This window comes from Papilio xuthus, unplaced genomic scaffold, assembly GCF_000836235.2.
Source record: "Papilio xuthus unplaced genomic scaffold, Pxut_1.1 DF825783.1, whole genome shotgun sequence".
In the NCBI taxonomy this organism is placed as follows: Eukaryota; Metazoa; Arthropoda; class Insecta; order Lepidoptera; family Papilionidae; genus Papilio; species Papilio xuthus.
In genome coordinates, this window is record NW_013532866.1 from 3,810,521 (window position 1) to 3,833,415 (window position 22,895).

At 32.9% G+C, this 22,895-nt stretch overlaps 1 protein-coding gene across 3 annotated transcripts; it reads right to left on the reverse strand.

Moving 5' to 3' along the window:
• Positions 1 to 1,792: 1,792 nt before the first annotated feature.
• Rcc1 (Regulator of chromosome condensation 1) lies at positions 1,793 to 16,534 on the reverse strand. Of its 3 annotated transcripts, XR_001228287.1 has the most exons (15): positions 16,385 to 16,534; positions 16,004 to 16,099; positions 13,350 to 13,461; positions 12,844 to 12,931; positions 11,383 to 11,562; positions 10,989 to 11,120; positions 10,170 to 10,266; positions 9,311 to 9,448; positions 8,464 to 8,629; positions 7,509 to 7,630; positions 6,476 to 6,630; positions 5,793 to 5,987; positions 5,324 to 5,401; positions 2,980 to 3,031; positions 2,730 to 2,747 (listed from the first exon to the last, which is right to left on the reverse strand). XR_001228287.1 is itself a non-coding variant. In XM_013323176.1 (14 exons), exons 2-14 carry the CDS (start codon positions 16,092 to 16,094, stop codon positions 2,494 to 2,496), a joined length of 1,782 nt encoding a protein of 593 aa, XP_013178630.1. In that variant the 5' UTR covers positions 16,095 to 16,099; positions 16,385 to 16,534; the 3' UTR covers positions 1,793 to 2,493. The 3 variants fall into 3 exon arrangements, 2 of the variants coding, with proteins under 2 accessions (XP_013178630.1, XP_013178631.1); XM_013323176.1 differs by lacking the exon at positions 5,324 to 5,401 and having other exon boundaries at positions 1,793 to 2,747; XM_013323177.1 differs by lacking the exons at positions 5,324 to 5,401; positions 16,385 to 16,534 and adding an exon at positions 16,193 to 16,361 and having other exon boundaries at positions 1,793 to 2,747.
• Positions 16,535 to 22,895: the final 6,361 nt, after the last annotated feature.

Sequence of the window (22,895 nt, forward strand, 5' to 3'; positions counted from 1 at the left end):
TTTAAAAAAAAAAACTGAAAATACTTTTTTAAAAAGAATTTAAAAATATAAATTTTATATTTATTTATATTTGACAAAATATAAAAAAGATCATTGTAGCATTCGTTGCGTTATTTGACTCGTTCACGTACCGACACGTGTTACCGGTCCAAAGGTCCGACATCGACTGACCCCCCCCCTCTCCGGCATGTACGTATGACGTGTACGCTCGAGACAAACACTACGTTTATGCATATACTACAATGATGTATGCCAAAATATTTAAATACTCAGTCTCCGTTAACGCATTTTGCCCTACTATGGGCAAATTCAAAGGGTCAAAACGACCCTTAAACTTAAAATTGACCGAATTTACCAGATTTAATTTATAATTATTAAAAATACTCAATTAAAATTTCTCATATTAATAATAAAATCAAATAAAATAATAATTATTAAAAAAAATACGTAATTCTACCCAAAAACATTTAACTTATTAACATGTTTTTAATTAATATCAGTGGCTCAGTGGGTTAAGCAATTGCAATCGGCAGGTCCTGGGTTCGAATCCCGCCATGTACCAATGTGTTTTTCGATTTGCATGTACATTTATCCGATGTTCTTACGGTGAAGGAAACGTGATGCTGCACATATCTGAGAAGACCAAAGATATATGTGAAATCAACCTGCACTGAGCCAGTGTTGACTATGACCTAGTCACTAACTTAGGATAGGCTCCGAGACCCTCAGTATGGACATATAGTGAGCTGTTTTTAAACAAGTATTTAGACAATGGGAACGGAATTTTTCATACATTTGTGTTCACAAACTTCGAATAAGAAATATACTATTATGTATTAACAAATAATTTGATAGTCGGATTGTTACCGGATAGTTTGAAGCTATAACAGTTTAGGGGTGAGCAGTGTCTTAATGTTGAATTCCACTGCAGTGAATATTCCAAGTTAAATAATCTTACTAAAGCGAATGTTTGGAGATATGATAGAAGATATTTCCAGAACATCTCAACGGATCTCAATTAAATTTGGCATACATATAGAACATAGTCTCGAGTAACACATGATATACTTTTTACCCTTTTTTTTTTATAATACCAGACGAAGTCGCGGGCGGTTAGTAATTCATAATAAAATAATTATTTTATTGTTACTTATGATTAGTAATATCTTTATGTACTTCTTTAATTGTGTCAAATTATACTTTTACCAAAAAATATTATAGTTTCTAATCTTTTTCTTTTTTTTTTCGACAAAGAAGAGACAATTCACGGCAGTGGAATTCTACTGTTAAGTTTTTCTTATATATTTTTATATAACTATTTGTGCAATTAACAATAGATATGTTTTAAACATGCACTTTATAAGACACTTTAATTAAAAAAAAAACAATATAATCGTTTTAAAAAAATAAATATTCATATGTGCTATCAAAAAAGGGGTAGGCAGAATGATAATGAAAGTACAATTTGGCTTGTAAATTGTAAAGAAACTGAATCTTAGCTGAAATAAACTCCCAAAAAGTAATAACCAAATGAAAATAAACAATTATTTAATATATTTAAATGACATGATAATAATTTTATATGTGCCTACTTTTAGTCTACAGAGGAAGGGACACATAGACAGAGGATATTTCCCCTTCCTATACATCCCCTCCCCTGCTTTTAACTTTCAAGTGCCAAATTTTACAATTACCATCATGGAAAAAATCAAATAAATTCATTTTCACTTCAATCAAGTTTTTTTTTTAAATCTTATTTAATTTACATTTTAATTCAGTAGTACTTATATAAATACGACTAAGGCTTATATAAGTTTATATACATTTTCTATTATATATATTATAGAAAAAAATATACATTCTGCCTACACCCTTTTGTTGTATGACATTTGATAACATTTCTAACCCCATTATTATATATTTATGACTGTATTTAACAGATTAATGTCACAAAAAATCTTTTTAAATACAATAGAACCGGGATAACAGAGAGTTTAAGGAATCGCGATATTTTTCTCGTGGGAAAAGACTCCTTGCTTATATATGTTTCTCCTTTATCCAGGTTCCACTATATTGATGACAGACTCAGTCGTTGGTCATTAAGAAATCTAATACAGTTAATTTAGTATACACTAAGTGCCACCTTTAGGAATCAATTAACGATTTTTAATGTAGTAATATGATTTAATGTTTAATGGCTTCAGAAATCGGAGATGACAAAAATATATATAACAAGTATTAATTTTCTGATTTAGGATGTTAATTTAATAAATAAATTCATATTTAAAAAAAAATCAGGACTATAAAATGATTAGATAGGAAGAATTGCTTGTAAAAAACTTACTACATATCAGAGTGTGTCAAAAAGTTGCTTAAAAAAGCACATGATTAATATATGATCCCTAAGTGTGGCATTAATTGTATCGCAAATGACTGTGAGTGTAAAGTTACCTGTTACTATCCAGTTATCCGAACTATCAGATGAATATTCTATCACGCAGATGTAACCAAGGCATTGTCGGAAGGTATGTGGTCGATTTTGTCCGTCTGTCTGTCTGTGTTCATGTTCTGTGTGTCTGTCTGCACATCCGTATCCATAGGTTTGGATTCACTGTCCGTTGTCTCCTGACTGGATGTATCCATTGTGTCCGGTTGGTTTATTTCTGCCTTTTCTGTTTGTTCTGTCTCGTTCTCATCTTCTGGTTCGGGTTTTTTTTCTTCCGTTTCTTTTTTGTCATCTGGTTTGTCTGGAAAAGTTTAAATTGTGAATTTAAAGTAAGTAAAGAAAATCATCTAATTATAATTTTGTTCAACTCTTTATTTGAGTTAACGAAAAATCTTTTTTTTCTATTTTTAAATACAATTTTTTTTTAGTTTAGCCTACTGAAAAATTCGAAAATAGTTTTTTTTATTAATGTTATACGTATTATAGACTAAAAATGATTATTCTAAGAAAACATAAAAATGATATAAACTAACCAGTTTCGTCCACTTCCATAACATTTTCCTTTTGCTCATCTCCATTTACTTTCTGTAAAATGATAATAAAAAAAAATTTAACAAAATATAACTCATACTTTATATAACATGCACAAATATTTCCTAACACCAAAATTACAATATTTTTAACCAAATTCGATACAAAAGTTAATTTAAATATATATAAACCAATTACGAAACAATTATTCTATATCAATATTTCCACAAAGTTATTAATACCTATAAAAGTGGGTTTTCACTGCCAAAATATATGTATTCTTATACATTGTTAGCTAAATAGCATCGGTTAGGTGTTAAGCACTTGACTTGCAATCTGCAGGTCCTGGGTACGAATCCCGCCATGTACCAATGTGTTTTTCTATTTCCGATTTACATATGTGTACATTTATCCGACGTTCTTACGGTGAAGGAAAATATCGTGATGCTGCACATATCTGAGAAGAAATTCAAAGATATGTGTGAAGTCAACTCGCACTTGGCCAGCGTGGTTGACTATGGCCTAATCATCCTTAACTTAGGGTAGGCACCGAGACCCTCGGTGAGGACGTATAGTGAGCTGATGATGATGATTAGTTAGAATCCTTTGTCGCGAATGAAGCGCTTTCGTTACCAAGTCAAATGTCAGAATGATTAGTGAGGGGACATAAACGTTGACATTTTAGTAAGACTAGTGTTGCGCCAGTACACCGGCACTGTGTCGGATTTTCTTTCTTACATTTTGAAAACATGTTTTATCACCTATTTATACTAACCCTAGTTATTTGTCTAGTTTTATATAACAAAATATGGATTTCTATATTAAAAAAAAAACATTTAAAAGTATAATAATTTTTCGTATACAAATATTTTGGCAGACGAAAGTTTGTCAATAACCACTAAAATAAAGATATAGTAACATAACTTATAATACAGTAGAACCTGGACGAGCGAGAATCGATATTTTTTAACTTATATAATTTTTTTATAGAAGAAAACGGCAAATGGGTAACGGATCACTTAAAATGATTTCATCCGAAGCCCACGGATATACACAATGTCAGAAGAACTGTAGGTTTCTCGCTTACCCAGGTATGAATCTACTTATGTACCAACTTATCCAGTTCACCAAATTATACAGCGTGTCCCAAAATTCAAAGATAAAACTGTAATGGTGTATATATAGACAGATCAATAACTACACAGGGAAAAAGATTAAAAAAACCAACTCTTTTTGTTTAAAAGTTACATTAACTTTTGTTAGTTTCTTATAATTTGATACCCTCCACCATATGATCAGACACTGTGGCTACAAATATTAAGATATTCCTGCATTTTTTTTATTATTATTATTAACTACCTAAGTATAAGCTATTAATTGCAGTTAAAAATTGGATCAAAACATTAGTAATTTAAGTTATGTTACTTAGGTAGTTAATACAAAAAAAATGCAGGAATATCTTCATATTTGTAGCCAGTGTCTGATCATATGGTGGAGGGTATCAAATTATAAGAAACTAACAAAAGTTAATGTAACTTTTAAACAAAAAGAGATGGATGTTTTTTAGTATTTTACTCCGTGTAGTTATCGATCTGGCTATACAAAATTACAGTTTTATCTTTGAATTTTATGACACGCTGTATATAAACGGACATCACAAACATATAACTACGGAACCATTACCGTACTTATGTAAACTACCATTTCATACATTTTTCTTATAACTAAACAATCTACAAAACTTTTAATTAATGACACTTGTAAAAAAATCTTTTCAATCTTGGTATATTTATATCTGTATATTCTTACTTAATAAATGCGAATGTTTGGATGGATGGATGTTTATTTATCCAGAACAACTGAATGGAACTTGATGAAATTTGGTATAAATAGAACATAGTCTGGAAGAACACATAGACTACCAATTGTGTTGATGCGTTGCGAAGGGGTCTTTAGTAAGAATCTCAATAACCCCTGTCTTTCTCTTAAAAGGTAGGATATCTTAGCAAGATCCCCCCATCCCCTCCGATACAAAAAAGGGATAAAAACTATTTTTTTTAATTTCTCGCGGATGGAGTTAGGGAAGAAAACTAGTTTTTATTTAAAATTAAATTAAAAAAAAACAGTCATAATTTGATAAGCGAGATGCATTGGTCTGAACGGAGGTACTCAATAAGCGAGAAACCTAATCCATGTTCAAGTATACCTAAGTTAATATTACTTAATATTTACGAGTTTATACGTTTTTTTTTTCTCTAGATTGTTGTTAATTGAATAAGGAATTATAGTTATTTTTTCCCAAGTGTCATTATAATGTTATATAATATAATGAAATGAATCTAATACCGCAGCGCAGCGCTACTGTTGTCGCTTGCTGTTGGCGGAGGTGGCGCGCTTACTCGTCGCCACGCGTCTTTTCTTTTTCTACATTACATACATGTCATGTATTCCTTTTACATTATTTACTTTTTTTTCTCTTAATTATAAAAATAATTACATTAAAATTCAGTTTATGTGAGTTTAAATATAACCTATAAGCGGTAGTTTAGTTTAAACGATTGTTTCATTAAAAATATAGATATAAAAAGCCTGTTAAAGTCTAGATTCCGATAGAGAGAGATAAAATAGATCCGTTTTTTGTTTAATCTATAATCTATAAGCTTTTGTCACTGAAATACAGCGAACATCTGTACAGTTGAGGAGTTTTATTACCTACCCATCTATAAATGTCATTTGACGCATAATAAAGTAATTTGTTGTCTGTAAAGTGGGTAACAAATTAAATTCTTTAACTGGATGAAGTACAGAAAGTTACCTCTGGTTTAGTTTCCGCGGACTGCGCAGTCGATGTGGACGATATCTCTTCGTCTTGTTCTTGCTTCTTCTGTCTCTTCGCCGGCCGCTTCTTCTCCACCTTCTCCTCTTCAGGTTCCTGCTCCTCCGCCGTCTCTTCGACTGTTTCCATTTCTTCTTTATTCTCTGGAGGTGGTGATAATTCTTTTGTCTCCTCCTGTTGAATATTTGATTTTAACACTTTTTTTGTAGTGGAATGAATACACTTATCTTTAGAGTTCTTAATACCAAGTGGAATTGTGGTCAAATATTTGTTACTTGTTTCTAACTAACCCTTACTAACTCTACTAGGGCCCTGGGAAATTTTTTAGGGTGCAATTTTAACTTTGACTGTAATTCACCTCTTCCTGACTAGTGTCATAGACTAAAGCATTCGCCTTTATTAATACTTGCTGACTAGCTATCACCCGCGACTCCGTCCGTGCGGAATAAAAATAGTAGCTTATATGTTCTACATCTATACTACATTTCATCGAGATCCATACAGCCGTTATGGAGATATTTCCTAACAAACATCCACCCATCTAAACATTCGCATTTATAATATTAGTAAGATATGAAGTAAGTCACAATTACACAATAATATACAAAATGGTAAAAAAAAATCATCTTAAAATTCCGTTAGATAAAAAATAATAAACAGACCAGCAGTAAGACAGTATGCTGTCCTCCAGCGGAGACTCTGATGGGTTTGCGTGTGTCGAAGGGTGCGCTGGTGGGCGGTGTGGGCTCGCTGGCGTCTGCAGCCGCGCCCGTGCCCAGCTGACCCTCGCTGCCCATACCCCACGAAAACGCCTCGCCTACATTACACAAACAAAACATTTATACCATGTTCTTACGGTGAAGACAAGACCAAAGATATGTGTGAAGTCTACCCGCAGTGAGCCAGTGCTGACTTAGGATAGTCTCCGAGCCCCTTGCCGGCTGGGTCGCGGAAGATTGCGCAAGTGTTCCCCTGACCCAGCTGTAAGGCGAGGTGGAGAACCTGACGGGTTTTAGTGTTTATGGCCGAACGATTGTAGACGAGCCCCACACTCCCTGCGCCAGTGCACTATGGCCCGGCGCAGGTGTGCGGAACTGCATTTCCCCCCGTAAAAAAGGCTCTAAGCCCCTTGTTAGGGACATGTATTGAGCTGATGATGATGAATTATAAATTTACTTAAAAATAGTGTTTTTAAGCCTTTGATTACAAAGAAACGGACTAGGTAAAGTGTTGCTATTGTATCACTTTCAAAGAGTGAGGTAAAGATGACAATCATGATTGTTTTTTTTAAAGTCCCCTTTGTAGTCTTCTAGTCTAGTTTTCTAAGTTGTTGATTACAAAAAAATTGGACTAGACAAACCGTCACCAGAATTTTACCGGGAATGAAATAAATATGACAATCATATATGTGCAAATCAAATCGACTTAAAAATAAACAAGGAAGGAAATTAAAAACTTATTCGCTTTTATTGATAGAGGGAAAAGCGCATTTGATATATTCTCAATGGGTATAAGTCAAACTATATGACAGCACACTAGCGCCCTCATATCATAATAAAAACTATCACAAAATCCTTTTAGTACTGTAGTTATATTTTTCTTTCTTTATCAATGTATGTTTAATTTATTTTCTAGACAGGTAACTTAAATATCCTTGTTTCTTTATAATTAAGTTCGTTTTTTTATAATACTAACCGCTATCAGTAACCGCAAATGAATTAGAGATGCCGGTAGCTATACTGATGCATTTCTTATTCTGTAACTTGGGCACCGGCTCCAAGTACTCCGCGTCCTCCGTCCTCTCGCCCAAACCTAACCTGTGGGGAATTTTAAATAAATACTTATGTGTTGTTCTATATGTATGCCAAATTTCATCAGGATTCGTTCAGCCGTTCTGGAGATACCTTCAAAACATCCATCCATCCAAACATTCGCATTTATTATAATATTAGTAAGATTTTACATATAAAGAAAACATCTTTTTTTGGACCCTTATTACAGTAATCTTTTTTTTTTTTACTCTAAAACATATAATTAGCTAACAATTATTGTCTATTGATTTATTTCGGATACTATATAATATTGAAATTGATCAAATAAGACATTTTTCTAGTATATCTTACTAATATTATAAATGTGAAAGTTTTGATGAATATTTGTTAAAAGATATCTCCAGAAGTTGCATGGATCTCTATGAAATTTGACATAGATATAGAACAGTGGTAGAGCGAGCTTTAACATCTTCGCACGAATTGGTTCGCCCGGTGAAATACCACGACCACACAGAAGACAGGCGTGAAGTGGAAGCAATTCCAAGTACAGTCTGATGAGTGTGCGTCTCGGAGGACTAATTTAGTCCTCTTTCCCTTCCCACACATTTTCTTATAAGGAAAGGATGGGAAGTGGAAGTGGACTTTCCGGATGAGAGCAATTGCGTATGTCTATGGGCAACAGTCACTTCGCTATTTCAACGATTTCAGGTGGCCGCTCGCTCGTTTGCCATCTTATCATATAAAAAAAAAGTCTGAAAAACACAGACTACTATTTTATTCCAAAAAAAAAACTATAAAAAATTCTGTATTTATCTTATAAAGATGTGTTTTATAAATATAATTTATATTGATTTAAATGATATTAGAAATGTCCTCACCTGCCATAATCAGTCCGTCCGATGGCATACAGCTGACCATTCCCATCCACAGCGAGTGAGTGATGCTGTCCGCAGGCCACAGCACTCCACGTTGTGTTCAGTCTGGTGAACGCATCGCATTCCGTCGCTGAGAATATCGCAGTCTTACGTTTCTCACCTGTTATACCTGAAATATATATTTTAATATTATAAATGCCTAATACTGTAATACCTAGATTTGGGTCACGAGGTTACCGACATGTGGCGATATGAAATCGACTACCATTATTCTGATAGTCGTATCGGTGAATGCACTGATAGCGAAGAGTTTCGACCAACATCTCAAGAAGGTCTCGCTACACAGTTGGATTATGGTCCCGATACAAATGCAGTTATCCTATAAACCGCACGCATCGTGAGAAGGTTCCTGTATCTGCAGCCCTGACCACTTCTTTGAGTCATGGGACTCTGCAGTCGGTGGTGCTCTATTTTTAATTTCATATATTTTAAATAAATGTATACGTATTATAAATGCCAATGTTTGGATGGATCTATATTTATTAAAAGGTATCTCCAAAAGGGCTAAATGGATGACGATGGAATTCGTCATACACGTCAGGCATAGTGGAAGAACACTCAAGCTACTTTTTTTTAATTACATGGGGATAAAGTCGCGGGCGACAGCTAGTTATAATTATATTTAAGTACAACTATAAAAATGGATTATCACAGATTAATTTATCAGTGTTATATTACTAAACAATAGCGTCTATCAGAGTCGTTAAATAACAGTTTAGAGGGTCCTTAAGTGTAGAATCATTTTAAATCCACCCTAAGGGTTTCTTTAAGCAATAATCATATAACTCACCTAGTTGTCCATAATTATTTAAACCGAATGCGAATACTTTGTCTCCATTAGCGTCTAACACGAATGTGGCGTGACATCCTGCCCACACACGAGATGCTCCGAACTTTAGTGTCACCTTCGCCGGGGTCAGAAGTGCACCTGGAAATTATAATTATGTCTTTATAAGCCTTATTCTAACATTATAAGCTAACTGTAGACCGTGACCTCGTCTTTGCTGAATAAAAATGTATATAAGTACCGTAAAAGTCTCGTCAAAATCGAAGATTACACATACGCGGTCTCACGGACAGACAGACAAAAATTAAATAAATTGGATTTTCCTTACAAGCAACGTAAATATATAATGTTCACGAAATATATACGGATGTACCGATTTTGACGGGACTTTTACAGAAGTTTATTTTTAATATGATAAGGTGGCAAACGAGCGAGCGGCCACCTGAAATCGCTGAAATAGCGAAGTGACCGTTGCCCATAGACATACGCAATTGCATATGCGTTGCCTACCTTTAATCGACGGAGGAGAGGATGCACTTTTACTTCCCATCCTTACCTTATAAAGAAAAGGATGGGAAGGAAAAGAGGACTAAATTAGGCCTCCGGGACGCACACTCATCAGACTGTACGCGGAATAGCTTCCACTTGACGCCTGTCTTCTGTATGGTCGTGGTATTTCACCGGGCGAACCGGGACAATTAGTGCGAACATGTTAAAGCTCGCTCTACCATTGTTAGAGTAATTTATGAACGCGGCAGTAATAGCCTATTTTCTTGAATTCCATACTACCAAAGTTCAACAAACTATTAGTCTGTCATATCTTTGTTGGTATTAATTAATGAATAAAAGTAAAGAATCTTACTGAATCCCTGACGCGCGTCCCTGGAGGCTGAGCGCTGGCTGAGGCGGCCCAGCTGACCCTGCTCCCCGCAACCCATCGTGTACACCGCGCCTGATGTCTGCGGACATTTTTAAACAAAATATAGTAAATAACTACAACAAGTCTTATCTGTTAGCACATTTTTGTTAATTTACTAATATTTCTTGTATCATTCCAACTAAACTCTAGGCTTGTGCTAGGATATGGTTTACAATAGTCAAATGACGGGATTCGAACTCCCGACCTCATGATCGGAAATACGTATCCTTAAACATTAGGCTATTGACGCCTTAATCTATCTAATCTATATATATAAAGATCAATTGCTGTTCGTTAGTATCGATATAACTCGAGAACGACTGAACGGATTTATCTTATCTTGGTCTTGTAATGGATGGAGTCAAGGCGACAGCTAGTGCTTTATAAAAATATTACGCTCGTAACCCAGAGGTGTAGGCAGAGCACTTCCATTTGGCAATCTCTTATCACTTCCTAACCTCTTATATTATCATACTCTTAATATTGACATTCTTGAGTATTTTACCAATCTGAACGATAAAATCCGTTTGACATAATCAAAACCCATTTAACTTTGAAACGATCTCTTAGATAAAGTTGTAACCAGTATTTAATGTAGGTAAATTATTTCGATTATTTTTTGTAACTCCTGAATCTATTTAGCGGCATTTCCGCAGATTGATGATTGCTATTATAAAATAACAGGCGCGAGTATTTAAATACAATTAAATAGCAATAAATATATAAATACGTATTTTTTTAGTATAGTTGTTATATACTTACAGATAATATAACAAGATGGTCACCACCCGAGGCGATGCCGACAGCTGTCTCTCCGATGTCAACTCTGATAGGCTCCTGACAACCTTTGGTCTCTCTGCCGCGCACCACCAGACCCATACTGCCGTGAGAATCCTACAACAAATTATATAACAACTATATATTTATATGTATAATAAATTAAAGTGTCTGTATGTAATATCAATAAAAAATGCATTAAAAACAATAAAAAACTTATTTCTAGCATTCAATTTTTTGTCTAGTTCCAATTGTGATATTTTTAGTTTGATTCGAAGGAAATAAATGTCTCTATATTTGTTAAAAAATTGCATGATATGAAAGTCGTACATAAAATCGCACGACAAGTCGCGTTAGTGGAAACAAGCATTAAACATACCCTAAAAGCTCCCCACGCGTACACATCACCATTATCCAGTAAGGCAGCAGTATGGGAGTCACCGGCTGATATTGACACCGCCTTCTGTGGTAATGACACTGTCCTCGGTGTGCCCTCGTCCTTGTCACCCTTCGTGATGCGACCCAAAGCACCTTCATCATTACAACCGAATGTCCACACCTGAAAACATTTTTTTTAATTAGTAACTAACGAGCACACAATCAATTCGCTAAAATGGCGAAGCAACTACTACATAAAGAAGACGCAGAGAAAGAGACTATATCTCTTTTCTATGCGTCCCTTCCACCGTCAAATATAATTTCCTTTCCCATCCTTATAAGAACTAGATGGGAAGGGGACTAAAATTAGTTCTCCAATACCGCACTTATTAGACGAAACGCAGAATTTCTTCAATTTTGTCTTGTTTTGTACATTTTAGATTTCTACTAGCTGTCACCTGCGACTCCGTCAGAGCGGAATTAAAAAAAAAACTTAATAAGTAGCCTACGTGTTTTTCTAGACTACGTTCTACATCTATGTCAAATTTTAACAAGATCCGTTGAGGTGTTTTTGAGATACCTACTAAAAAACATCAATCCATCTAACATTCGCATTTATAATATTAGTAAAAAGTAAAACATAATAGCGGTTTCCATAGTACTTAAACAGTAATATATAACAATAATATAGAGAATTATTTAAAATCTAATAACAATATAGAGAATTATTTAGTAAACTATGTATTTTACGTAAGCATATGGAGGTCATTAACATCGTGACCCCATAGAGAGCGCGGCGTGGGGTCGCTGCACCCTGGGGGGGTGAAAAAAACGTAAACATACCCGCCCTTGAACTACATCCCTTGTTTCAAACATAACCTTAGTTTACTTTGTTATTCAGTCTTTAGGTCAATTTGTGGTAAGTCAGACAAATATCAAGATGAATTAAATAATACGAAAGACATGAAAACATCTGTTTTCTTTAAGACGTATAAAATAATTAAATATTAAAAAAAATTATTAGTTGCCTACGTGTTCCTCCAGACTATGTTCTACATCTATTTCAAATCAGTGCACTCTATGTAGCCATTCAGGGGATATCTTCTGACAGTCATCCATCCATACATCCAAACATTCACATCTCTATTTATATCTATGTAAAAAAGTCGTGTTAGTTACACTATTTATAACTCAAGAACGGCTTTACCGATATGCCTGAAAATTGGTGAGGAGGTACCTTAGAGCCAGGAGACGGACAGAGGATACTAATTAATAATCTTTTTTGCGAATGTATGCCTTCAAGAGTTACTTTTTATTTAACTTACTAATATTATAAATGCTAATCTTTAGATGGATGTGATGTGGATGGATGGGTAGGCTACACTAATTTAGTTTTTTTATACATCCACGCGTCCGGAGTCGCGGTCGACAGCTAGTTTATAATATTATTAAGAAGATTTACCTTTCCATCAGTATCAATAGCTACAGTGTGCATTCCTCCTGCACGTATATCTATTATTTTATCTCCCAACGCTGATACATATTTGAACCTGGAACCAAACTTTATCGTTTAAAGAACATAACGAAATAAAAGACTGAACATCATCATTATACAGAGAATTTTATAGAATAATTAAGTTAATACTGCAAACAAAATACCAATTAAATAAAAAAAACATTTACATATAAGCAAAGATTTCTTGTTTTAATTTGTAAGAAATGATTAAAATTACTGTGGCAAAGTCTAAATCAAAGAGTAATTGTTTCATAGTTAAGTATATAACAAAACTGTTAACAATATTGGATAGTATAGGGCTCCCAGAACTAGGGTGATGCAGCGGACTGAAGTTGGCATTGTCTCCGGGGAGGTTAGGTTAAGTAAAACAAGAAATTAGAAAAGTACTAAAGAAATCCTATTTTCATTTATATAATTCACAAAATAAAGTTTAAAATCAAAGATATACTAACTTTGTAGTCTCCACAACATCCTCTCCGAGGCCCAGTTGGCCGACATCTCCCTGCCCGCAAGTAAACACGCGGCCGCGCTTCTTTGCTGCACTAGGGATCTCTAACTGTACTGCTACAATTAAAAATATACAATAATTAATTTAAAAACAAAGAAAAAACACTAATTCACCTCTATGACAAATGGAGAAAAAATATTAATGTAATGGCTCGCCAAAATCAGTTAAATTTTTTGAGCTAAAGGTCCCAAAGGAATTGACATTCAAATGAATGAATTATTACTTTACAATCTCAAGTCAGTCACGAAAAAAAATTATAATACAAATATAAGATTTTTCTATTATTATATTAATAGTAGCAGTCCTGCGATTTCATCTGCACGGAATAAAAAAAATCTGATTTCTAAATATCCAGACTGCAATTTATCTATATTCCTAATTACAACCAGATTCAGCCATTAGCAAACCACCTTATCAATGTAAGAATTAAAAAAAAAATCTTCATACCATCTTAATCAATGTTTCAATACAAATTCATTCATAATAATATTAATAAATGTATGCAATGAATAGTAAACACATTTGACCTTGATCCTATAGAGATAAAGAAATTATGTCAAATTATATTACAGTCCAACAGACTTATCTGACCCAGTAGGCCAAGTGACACTAAACGCTGATTTCTGACTACAAGATGTACAAAATATATTGCTATATTGGATAGATAGTAACAACAATCCAAAACAGAGATAAGAATATGTTTTAAACGGGATTTTCGTCTTGGAAACCTACCGTAAATTACAATAGCTCATAAGTATCTATTTGATAATTTTAATGCAAATAAACCCTTGTCGGTCTTCGCCTGTCTTGTCTGTTAGATGTCTCAGTAGGTTGTAAAGATTTTTATTACTACACTGGCTTTTGCTCCGGACAATGCCAGCATGAAAATAAAATCTAATAAGCCTATGTGTTCTTCCAGACTATGTTCTTTATTTATACCAAATTTTATAATTGGTTGAGCTGTTCTAGAGATACTTTCCGTACATTAAAACATTCACATTTATAATGTTATAAGATTTCTTGCTTAGGTGTATTCTCTTTCAAAGAATCCATATTCCGTCTTCCTTTAAAAGTAAAAATCATCACCTATTGTTTTGTAAATTAATGTTTGTTAACCAATGACTTGCTATATTAAATATACTTAAAATTTATATAATTTTCCTTATATATTCATTAGGTACTCTGAATAAAAACAAGTTTTCAATACAAGGTCATTTATGTAGATATTTTTAATGACATAATTTTCTTATCTCTTAACTGAAGTAGCTAAGATAACTTGTATTATATAACGAACTGTCGCCTGTGACTCTCCTTGCACTGAGTTAAAAAAAATAGTAGCCTATGTGTTCTTCTAGACAATGTTCTATTTTTATGACATTTCATCGAGATCCAGCCAGCCGTTGTGGGGGACATTTGCATTTATAATATTAGTAAGATGTATGGATATTGCAATGGCTTGGCGTAGAATTAAGAGTAAAATTCAATGAAAATGAGTAACATCGTCTGTTAAATTGTTAAGGTAAAATTGTTTAAACAGGTTTGTTTTAATATTTGACATCTATTGAATTCAATTAGACATATTTTCAAACATCATCATATCCCTTTCTCTATGTGGTTAAGTCACAGTAAGTTTACTCTTTTATACTTTTCTATCAGTCATTATACTAGTATTAATTCTCTTTTTAGGCATATTCTTTGTCACATATCCATCTATATTTTATTTGGTTCGGAAATATTCTGATATTTCACTACAATTTTAAGGCAAGACTTAATACTTTTATTGCTGTAGCAATTTTACATAATATTGAGCAATGTCATCATGAGTTTATAAATTTTAAAACAATTAAACTACTTTTAAAAATTATAGATTTTGTTTCTTCCTGAAATCAACAACACAAACTTTGTTTCCAGTTTCTTTTAATATATCATTATCTAAAAATTGTGAGAGAAGAAAGATAAAAAATTTATAGATAAATTTTTTACTTTTTTGCTAAAGTCTAACTAGGCCGTGTGTTACAATAATTTAAGTGATAAACGCGCGATAAGTGTAAAGAGAAAGTATTTGCTACAGGCTTTGCAACATACAGTTAAACGCCGTTATACCTAACTTGCAATGCAAATTCACATTGTCTATAGCTGTTCTTAGAATGAAGCGCGCCAAAATTATACAGAACAGAAATATGGCGCCAAAACGCTAACTTGTGTTAATTTTTGTTTTATAAACTTAATAAGCCCCTTTGAATATATCTTAACAGTTTAGGATCTCTTTTCAACTTATATGTATCGTTTATACAGCCGAAATGTCGCCTTGTCCAAACTTAGCGATCCGTATCTGTTAACCTCAAAAAATTCCATTTAGACAACGCTTACGTAACTTTACAGCTAAATACGATAATTATAATAATAGAGAGACGTGCCACTATTTATAATGCAAATTACCTATGAATAACAAATTAGTTTATGTTAAAATATATTTTTAGCGCCAACTAAAACCTCAATATAAGAGACGCGTTTCCCGCCATCATGCTTTGACAGGTCATTGACGTTATAATGAAATGTAAAGAAAACAACTGTCCGAAGCATTGTTATAGCGCTTACCTCCACGTTTTTTCTTGTTTTTTGGTCCTGTTGTTGATGCAGGGGCTGAAGATTTGGACGCCGTCCGTTTTACTCCGCGCGCCGCCGGCATATTGCCTGCAAATTGCAATGGACGCGTCAATAAACAGTCCACGGAGCGCGGCAAACGCTTTTCTCTTTATAGCACTGAATTGATTACGTTTTCGTTACTTTTTTTAATAGTATGCGCTTCTCAAATCCACATCACTTGCATCTGCATCAATTACAAGGCTACGTCCCCATAGAATTATGCAAAGCGCAGATAGGTTATATTATGCATTTGTATAGCACTACACCATAAACCAAACAACGCACCCGTTACATACGGAAAAGTACTGTGTTGTAGTAGCCTAAATTACTTACTGTTTTAATGAAAAACGACTGTTGCAAAATTATAAACGAATATACGAAATCACTTTGGAGTAAAAGATGACGTATTATTTCAACAGAGTACTAATCCCGTGCATTTCCTCCACTCGCTTCGCTTGGTCTTTCTGCGACAGATAAGTTAACAATGACATAGATTATAGATGACTAATTTGACATGACGTCAGATTGACCACAGAGTCAATACGATGCGTTCAACATATTTTGTGAAACGAAATAAAACTGAAATTGAAATTTCTTATATTTATTTTATACTTTTAAACAAAGTAAACATATTTAAAAGGGGAATAGGTTTTTATAATTTCTTTGAATGTTTGATTTAATTTAACATTTATTTTATATACTCTTTGAACATGGCGTTAATAATAGAACAAATAAAATATTGCAAACTGAATGTGGCAAATTGTGTTTTTCTTAAAATATTATAGCTATTGCTAAATAAATTCAGAACTCAAAAGAATAAATGTACGTTTTAAGCGATATTTATAAGTATTTTTTTTATAACATAGCATTATTTCTTCTCAGAGTATTCTTGAGTGCGTTAGAGATTTACTATATTTTTACCTGGTATGTATGTAAATTGCATCGCGACCACCTAGAGTGTAAATAAATGAACCGATTTTAACGAGTAAGGTAGCCCTTGATTCTTTCATCATTCTGTCATAGGATATATTACATCGCCACTAAATAATAAACATACAGAGGACATAATAAATAAAACTTTTTTAAGTCTGAATCACACTACCAAAACTTTAACGTCAGCTGCATGTTCCCAAAAGTTATGTAAATTTAACTAAAAGTACTTTATTCTGTCTATATGTAAATGAGACATGATCCAATAAACAATTTCATGTAACAATTTCGGTGCCAGGCAGTGCAAGACATTTATTACGTCATATTTATATAATTCTTAATATGTTAATTCATATTTATATTTTTTTCAACACGTACTTTTCTATGTAAATCGTTTTATCGAGTATAAAAAAGCTTGTGGTTTAAACGACAGTTTTATTCGACACAATAATAGATGTCGCTGTGTAGCGTAAATTAACATAACTACGTTATCTATCTGAATTTTCTTAAAAATACTTCAAAATTTGATTTGATATTAATTTTGTTAGAGGAAATTGTAGTTTAACAGAGAATTTTGTGGCAAAAACTGTAAAAATAATTACTATTAAGAATATACACTCCAATTTCAACATGTTTAAAGGTTTAATGTAAAAAAAACTGTCACTATTGGTTTTGGTCGTTTTGAATCCACTAGTCATTTCTATGTTTTTTTTATAAATAACGTAAAAAGCCCTATTAAAAGTTATTTTGGGCATTAATAATATTGTCTTTGAATTTAAATTGTCTTATAAATGTAGCGTTCCACTGCTGAATTACATTATTCTATATTTTGTTTAGAAAATATTATAATTTAATGCATTAAAGTGTTTTCATTTGGCTGAGTAGATATCGTGGATCTATTTTAGTAAGGGATGTGAACTTTTTTTGTTTTTAATACCCTTGCATTTCAAACGAACCAAATTAAGTCAAAGGATTACGTGAATATCCGTTACCAAGAATCATTCGTTAGTCGTTATATGAAATACTATCAGTTACCCGTGACTTTGTCCGTGCGAAATTAAACAATATTTAGTGATAAATATACCTTGTCATCCGAGGATAGTGTAGCTTTTCAACAGTGAAAGATTTTTTTAAATCAGTTGAGTAATGTAGGAGCTTATTTAATGCAATCAAATCTTTCCTCTTCATAATATTATGGACGAAATAAATAATTTGGTATACAACCTTATTGGAAAATGTGCGAGCGAGAGGCAAAGGCTTTGAAGGAAGGCGGAGCTAACCGCGGTCTCGCCCACTCACCAATTTATTAACATCTCTCCTCCGACGGAGACAGAATCTCAGTTTCAATATGAGTTACTATGGTTCGTTTTGATGTTAGTTTTGTTGTGTTAAATTTCATAATATTACAATTTTGATGATCCTCTCAGTTTAAATGAATAAATTTTATTTTAATTTAGACGATCTTTTTTTCTAATTTGGTATTAGTTGAAAGTGAAATTGATATTGTTCAAAATCTTAAATTCATTGTTTAATCTTATTAGATACTTACTACGAAATAACGGAAACAATAAACAAAGATTTTTCTAAGTTAATCTAATAGTTGTACGAATATTTACCTAAATATAATTTACGATTGTCATGAAAAAGTTTTTTCCAAAACATGGTAGGATTCTATTTTTATTTTGTTTACCTTATACTTAAATATAAAAGTTATTTTTAAGAAAAAATATACATAAAAATAATTAATAACTTTACGAAACAAAAAACATAATTCCTGTACCGCGACCACCGCGAGACAAAGCCGGTTTACGACGTGAAGATTTTCAGAATGCATCGACTACTAGTCCACCGCGACTCCATTCGCACGAATTTAAAAAAAAACTTATTTAGTAGCCTATGTGTTCTTCCAGACTATGTTCTACATCTATGCCACATTTCATCGAGATCTCGTTAGCCGTTCTTTAGATATCCTCTTATAAACATACATACAACCTAATATTCGCATTTATAATATTAGTAAGATAAAAAATGTGTTTTAATTTTTTTATTATTTTTATTTATAAATTCTGGCTGTAAGATAAATAACTTTTGACATTATTGTGGAAAAAAAATTTTTTGACAGATTCCCACACGAATAAATATTCCCGCCAATTTCGCATAAAAATTATAACCAATGTTGTAATAGTTAGCCCATTTATAAATAACTATAGTGGTGATAAAACTTGAATGCAGCAATAACTACTTCAGTAGCACAATGACTTTGTTAGGGGAAAAGATTTTGGCGGTTCCGTAGAGTTTTTTTTAATTACTTAAAGTAAAATTTGAATTTTTCGTTCCGTATAGAATAAAAATAATTTATTTTACTAGTGACAATTAATTTACGTGTTAATTTCGTTATAAATAAGTTGAAGTTTTTTCGGATAATTGTTAAACAAACATTTCGGATGTGATTGTAGGAATGTATGAATTCGTATGACTTATAAAAAACATTAAAAAAGATATAATTAAAAAACTAATCCATCCATCTATGGTTGTTGGTGTTCAATCTTATATATAAAATTTTCGTGTCACAATTTTCGTTCCCATACTCCTCCTAAACGGCTTGACCGATTCTCATGAAATTTTGTGAGCATATTGAGTAGGCCTGAGAATCGGCCAACATCTATTTTTAATCCCACGCGGATGGAGTCGCGGGCGACAGCTATTAAATAAATAGATCTCATTGGACTTAATTGTATGATGTGTTTTCATCTTTTAAACTTGATAAATCTTACTATCTTATTAATATTATAAATGCGAATGTTTAGATGGATGGATGTTTGAACATCTCCAGAACGGCTCAACGGATTTCGATGAAATTTAGTATACATATAAAACATATTCTAGAAGAACACATAGGCTACTAATCAAGTTTTTTTTAAAACCGCGCGGACGGTGTCACGGTCGACAGCTTATACTTTAAAAAGGAAAATTTAAACAAAAGTTTTTATCTTAAATTCTCAGGGATCTCTAAAATAGTACAGGGGCAATATGTATTATGTCATTACTAAGCACATTGTTAACACCCCACAATAAAGATTGATGCGAGTAGAAACCCCAACGTCTCGACAACTTCACAATTACTTGTTAATTTATTCAACAACTAGATAGTGTTAAATATGATTAATTGTTATTTAATTATTTATATACTAGTTGTTTTTGTAACCGTTGGTTTGTGAGACCAAAGTCTCTGTATAAAATTATAACTGACGCCTATCAGCGCAGAATTAAAAAAATAAGTAATTAACAGTGGTAGAGCCCGCTTTAACATCTTCGCATGAATTGTCCCAGCTCGCCCGGTGAAATACCACGACCAAACAGACACGCGACAAGTGGAAGCAATTTCAAGTACAGTCTGATGAGTGTGCGTCCCGAAGGCCTAATTTAGTCCTCTTTCCCTTCTCACCTTTTTTCTTAAAAGGAAAGGATGGGAAGTGGAAGTGGACTGGAAGTGGGTGGAGAAGAATGAAAAATGGTCTAGATTAGTCACAGAATGGTACCCACGAGAGGGGAAGAGAAACAAAGAAAGGCAAATAAAGAGGTGGGAAGACGACCTCAAAAAAGTTGCATTTCATTGATAGACAGAAATGGAAATCTTTAGAGGAGGCCTTTGTCCTAGGACAAGCTGTAGATTAAGGATAACTATCGCCGGTTCCAAACTATTTTTTCGTTCCTCAAGATTAATTACTGTTAATGTAACTAAAAAGCAATGCAGGCTTTATTATTATTATACATTTATTTATCATATTTTAATATAGTACATGCATCCAAAAAATATGTATATACAAAACATATTATATTAAAAATAGAACACCACCGGCTGCGGAACCCCATGACTCAAACAACCAGTGGTCAGGGCCGCAGAGACAGGAACCTTCTCACGATGCGTGCGGTTTCTAGGATAACTGCCTTTTGTATCGGGCCCTTAATCCAACTGTTTAGCGAGAGCTTCTTGATATGTTGGTCGAAACTCTTCGCTTATTATTATTATTAATACAAAGTTTTTCATAGATGTGGAACATAGGCTACTAAGTTTTATTTTAACTCTGCGCAATCGGAGTCGGGGCGACAGGTACTGTGATATAGATTTATGTCGCACAATGCAATGTTTGTAATATTATTATAGAAATGCGGTGTAGTACTGTTGAGCTTAATTCTAAAAGAGTTCTCTTACAGCTGACCATGCAATAGAGAAAGGATGTTTAAGAATTGAGGAGTAACGTCTTAAAGATATTATCTCAATTGTTTCAAACAGAATAAATATGACAATTGTTCTTCTACCTACTTCTATTTTGACTGTAAAAATATTTAATTCAAACACAACACATCTTGTCTTCCACAACTCTACCTGATCTTACGTTGCTTAAGTTGACAATGTCCTTTACCTACGAAAAAATCTCTTAATACATATTTAATATACTTAAAGCCTATTCTAACATTATAAAGATATATTGTGCTATTTTATTTATTTCAAATCAATGTGGAAATGTCTTAGAAAAGAAACGATCAGGCGGAAAATGCGATTAGAAATTTAGAAGTCTTTGTGCTTAAGAGCCCATGTTTTATCGTGTTTGAGATCTCTTACTTCATTGTATAGTACTTGACTGCCGACTTTATTGTACGTTGAAAAAAAAAATATATTTTTAAAGGGTCCGTAGATTTTTTGACTTTTTATGTCATATCGCCTAAGGACATATTTGATGGATGAGATTCTAAACTTATTTGACTTTTTACGTTACTTAAATAACTAATAAGGTAGAATTTAAAAGAAAAAGCTATACTAAAGGTCTATTTTAGTGTTAAAACGAGTCGTGTGGCAGTAAGACTAACGTGCCGTGTACTTTGACAATTAAAAAAATATCGATGTTATTTTTACTTCGAAAAGCCTACTCATGATAGAAATCTAGTTTCATTTTAACTTTATTAAAACAATGATGAATATTATACATATAATGAAATAGTTAAATTAAATTAGGATATGTTTTATTTTATACGGGTCTCTAATATCAACGCCCCTATTTTTGACATCGAAAACAAGATGTCTACCGCTAAACGTCATCGAACAAAAGCGCGCGGACCCTTCAAAAGCCGTCCACAAAAGCACCAAATAAGCGTATAATGACCATATTCAATGCATTATGTTTTAAAACAACAATAATTTTACATATTGATTTACCTTATCACCATTAAAATAAAGTTCATAATCCTTTAAATGTAGTATAAGAACTATATGGTTGTTTTTAATGTGTTTTATAATTTGAAGAATGGATCGAAATGAGCAAACTTAAAGTCCCGCCTTTCATAAAGAATAAACGTTTTGAATCTACAAATATAACTGTAGTGTTTTATTTGAACATATGGATTTATTCCCAATAATATCTCAATCAATAAGTTTGTTTACGTAAGTATTAGTGTGAGTTGACAGTATTCCTTGTACTGCATATCGTTGTCTCTGATTTGTCGAATAGAGTAAAAGAGATGACAAGATATTTTTATACATATTGGTAACATTGTTTCTTTTCCACGTCAATTTGAAGTAAGGAGACATGGCAATGATATTTGTATGTAAAGCAAGTGAGGTATGTTACGATCGCTTGAAGTCTAGTCTCTGCCTACTCCTCATGTTAAAGGTTTGAGTTGTACTCTGTGTTCGTCATAAAGGAGATAATTAAACAAACCAAATCTATGATATTTTATCAAACTTAAACTTGTTTATCAACAAAAACTTGTAATTCTGCCTTAATAAAAAATGGACATTTTAATCACAAGCGTTACCTATGTGTTTTTTTTAAGATAAAAAATTAACTTTGCCCAACACTGGCTTTATGAACGCACGTACTTTATTCCAAAAACGGAGTCTAAAAAGTCGACTGTG

Excerpts from the sequence above, each read along its gene's own strand:
- Rcc1 (XM_013323176.1), bottom strand. The coding sequence starts at position 16,094 with ATGCCGGCGGCGCGCGGAGTAAAACGGACGGCGTCCAAATCTTCAGCC. Across the intron at positions 8,630-9,310 it reads AAATAATTATGGACAACTAG|GTATAACAGGTGAGAAACGT; the intron begins GTGAGTTATATG and ends TATATATTTCAG. Across the intron at positions 3,032-5,792 it reads CCGCGGAAACTAAACCAGAG|AAAGTAAATGGAGATGAGCA; the intron begins GTAACTTTCTGT and ends ATCATTTTACAG.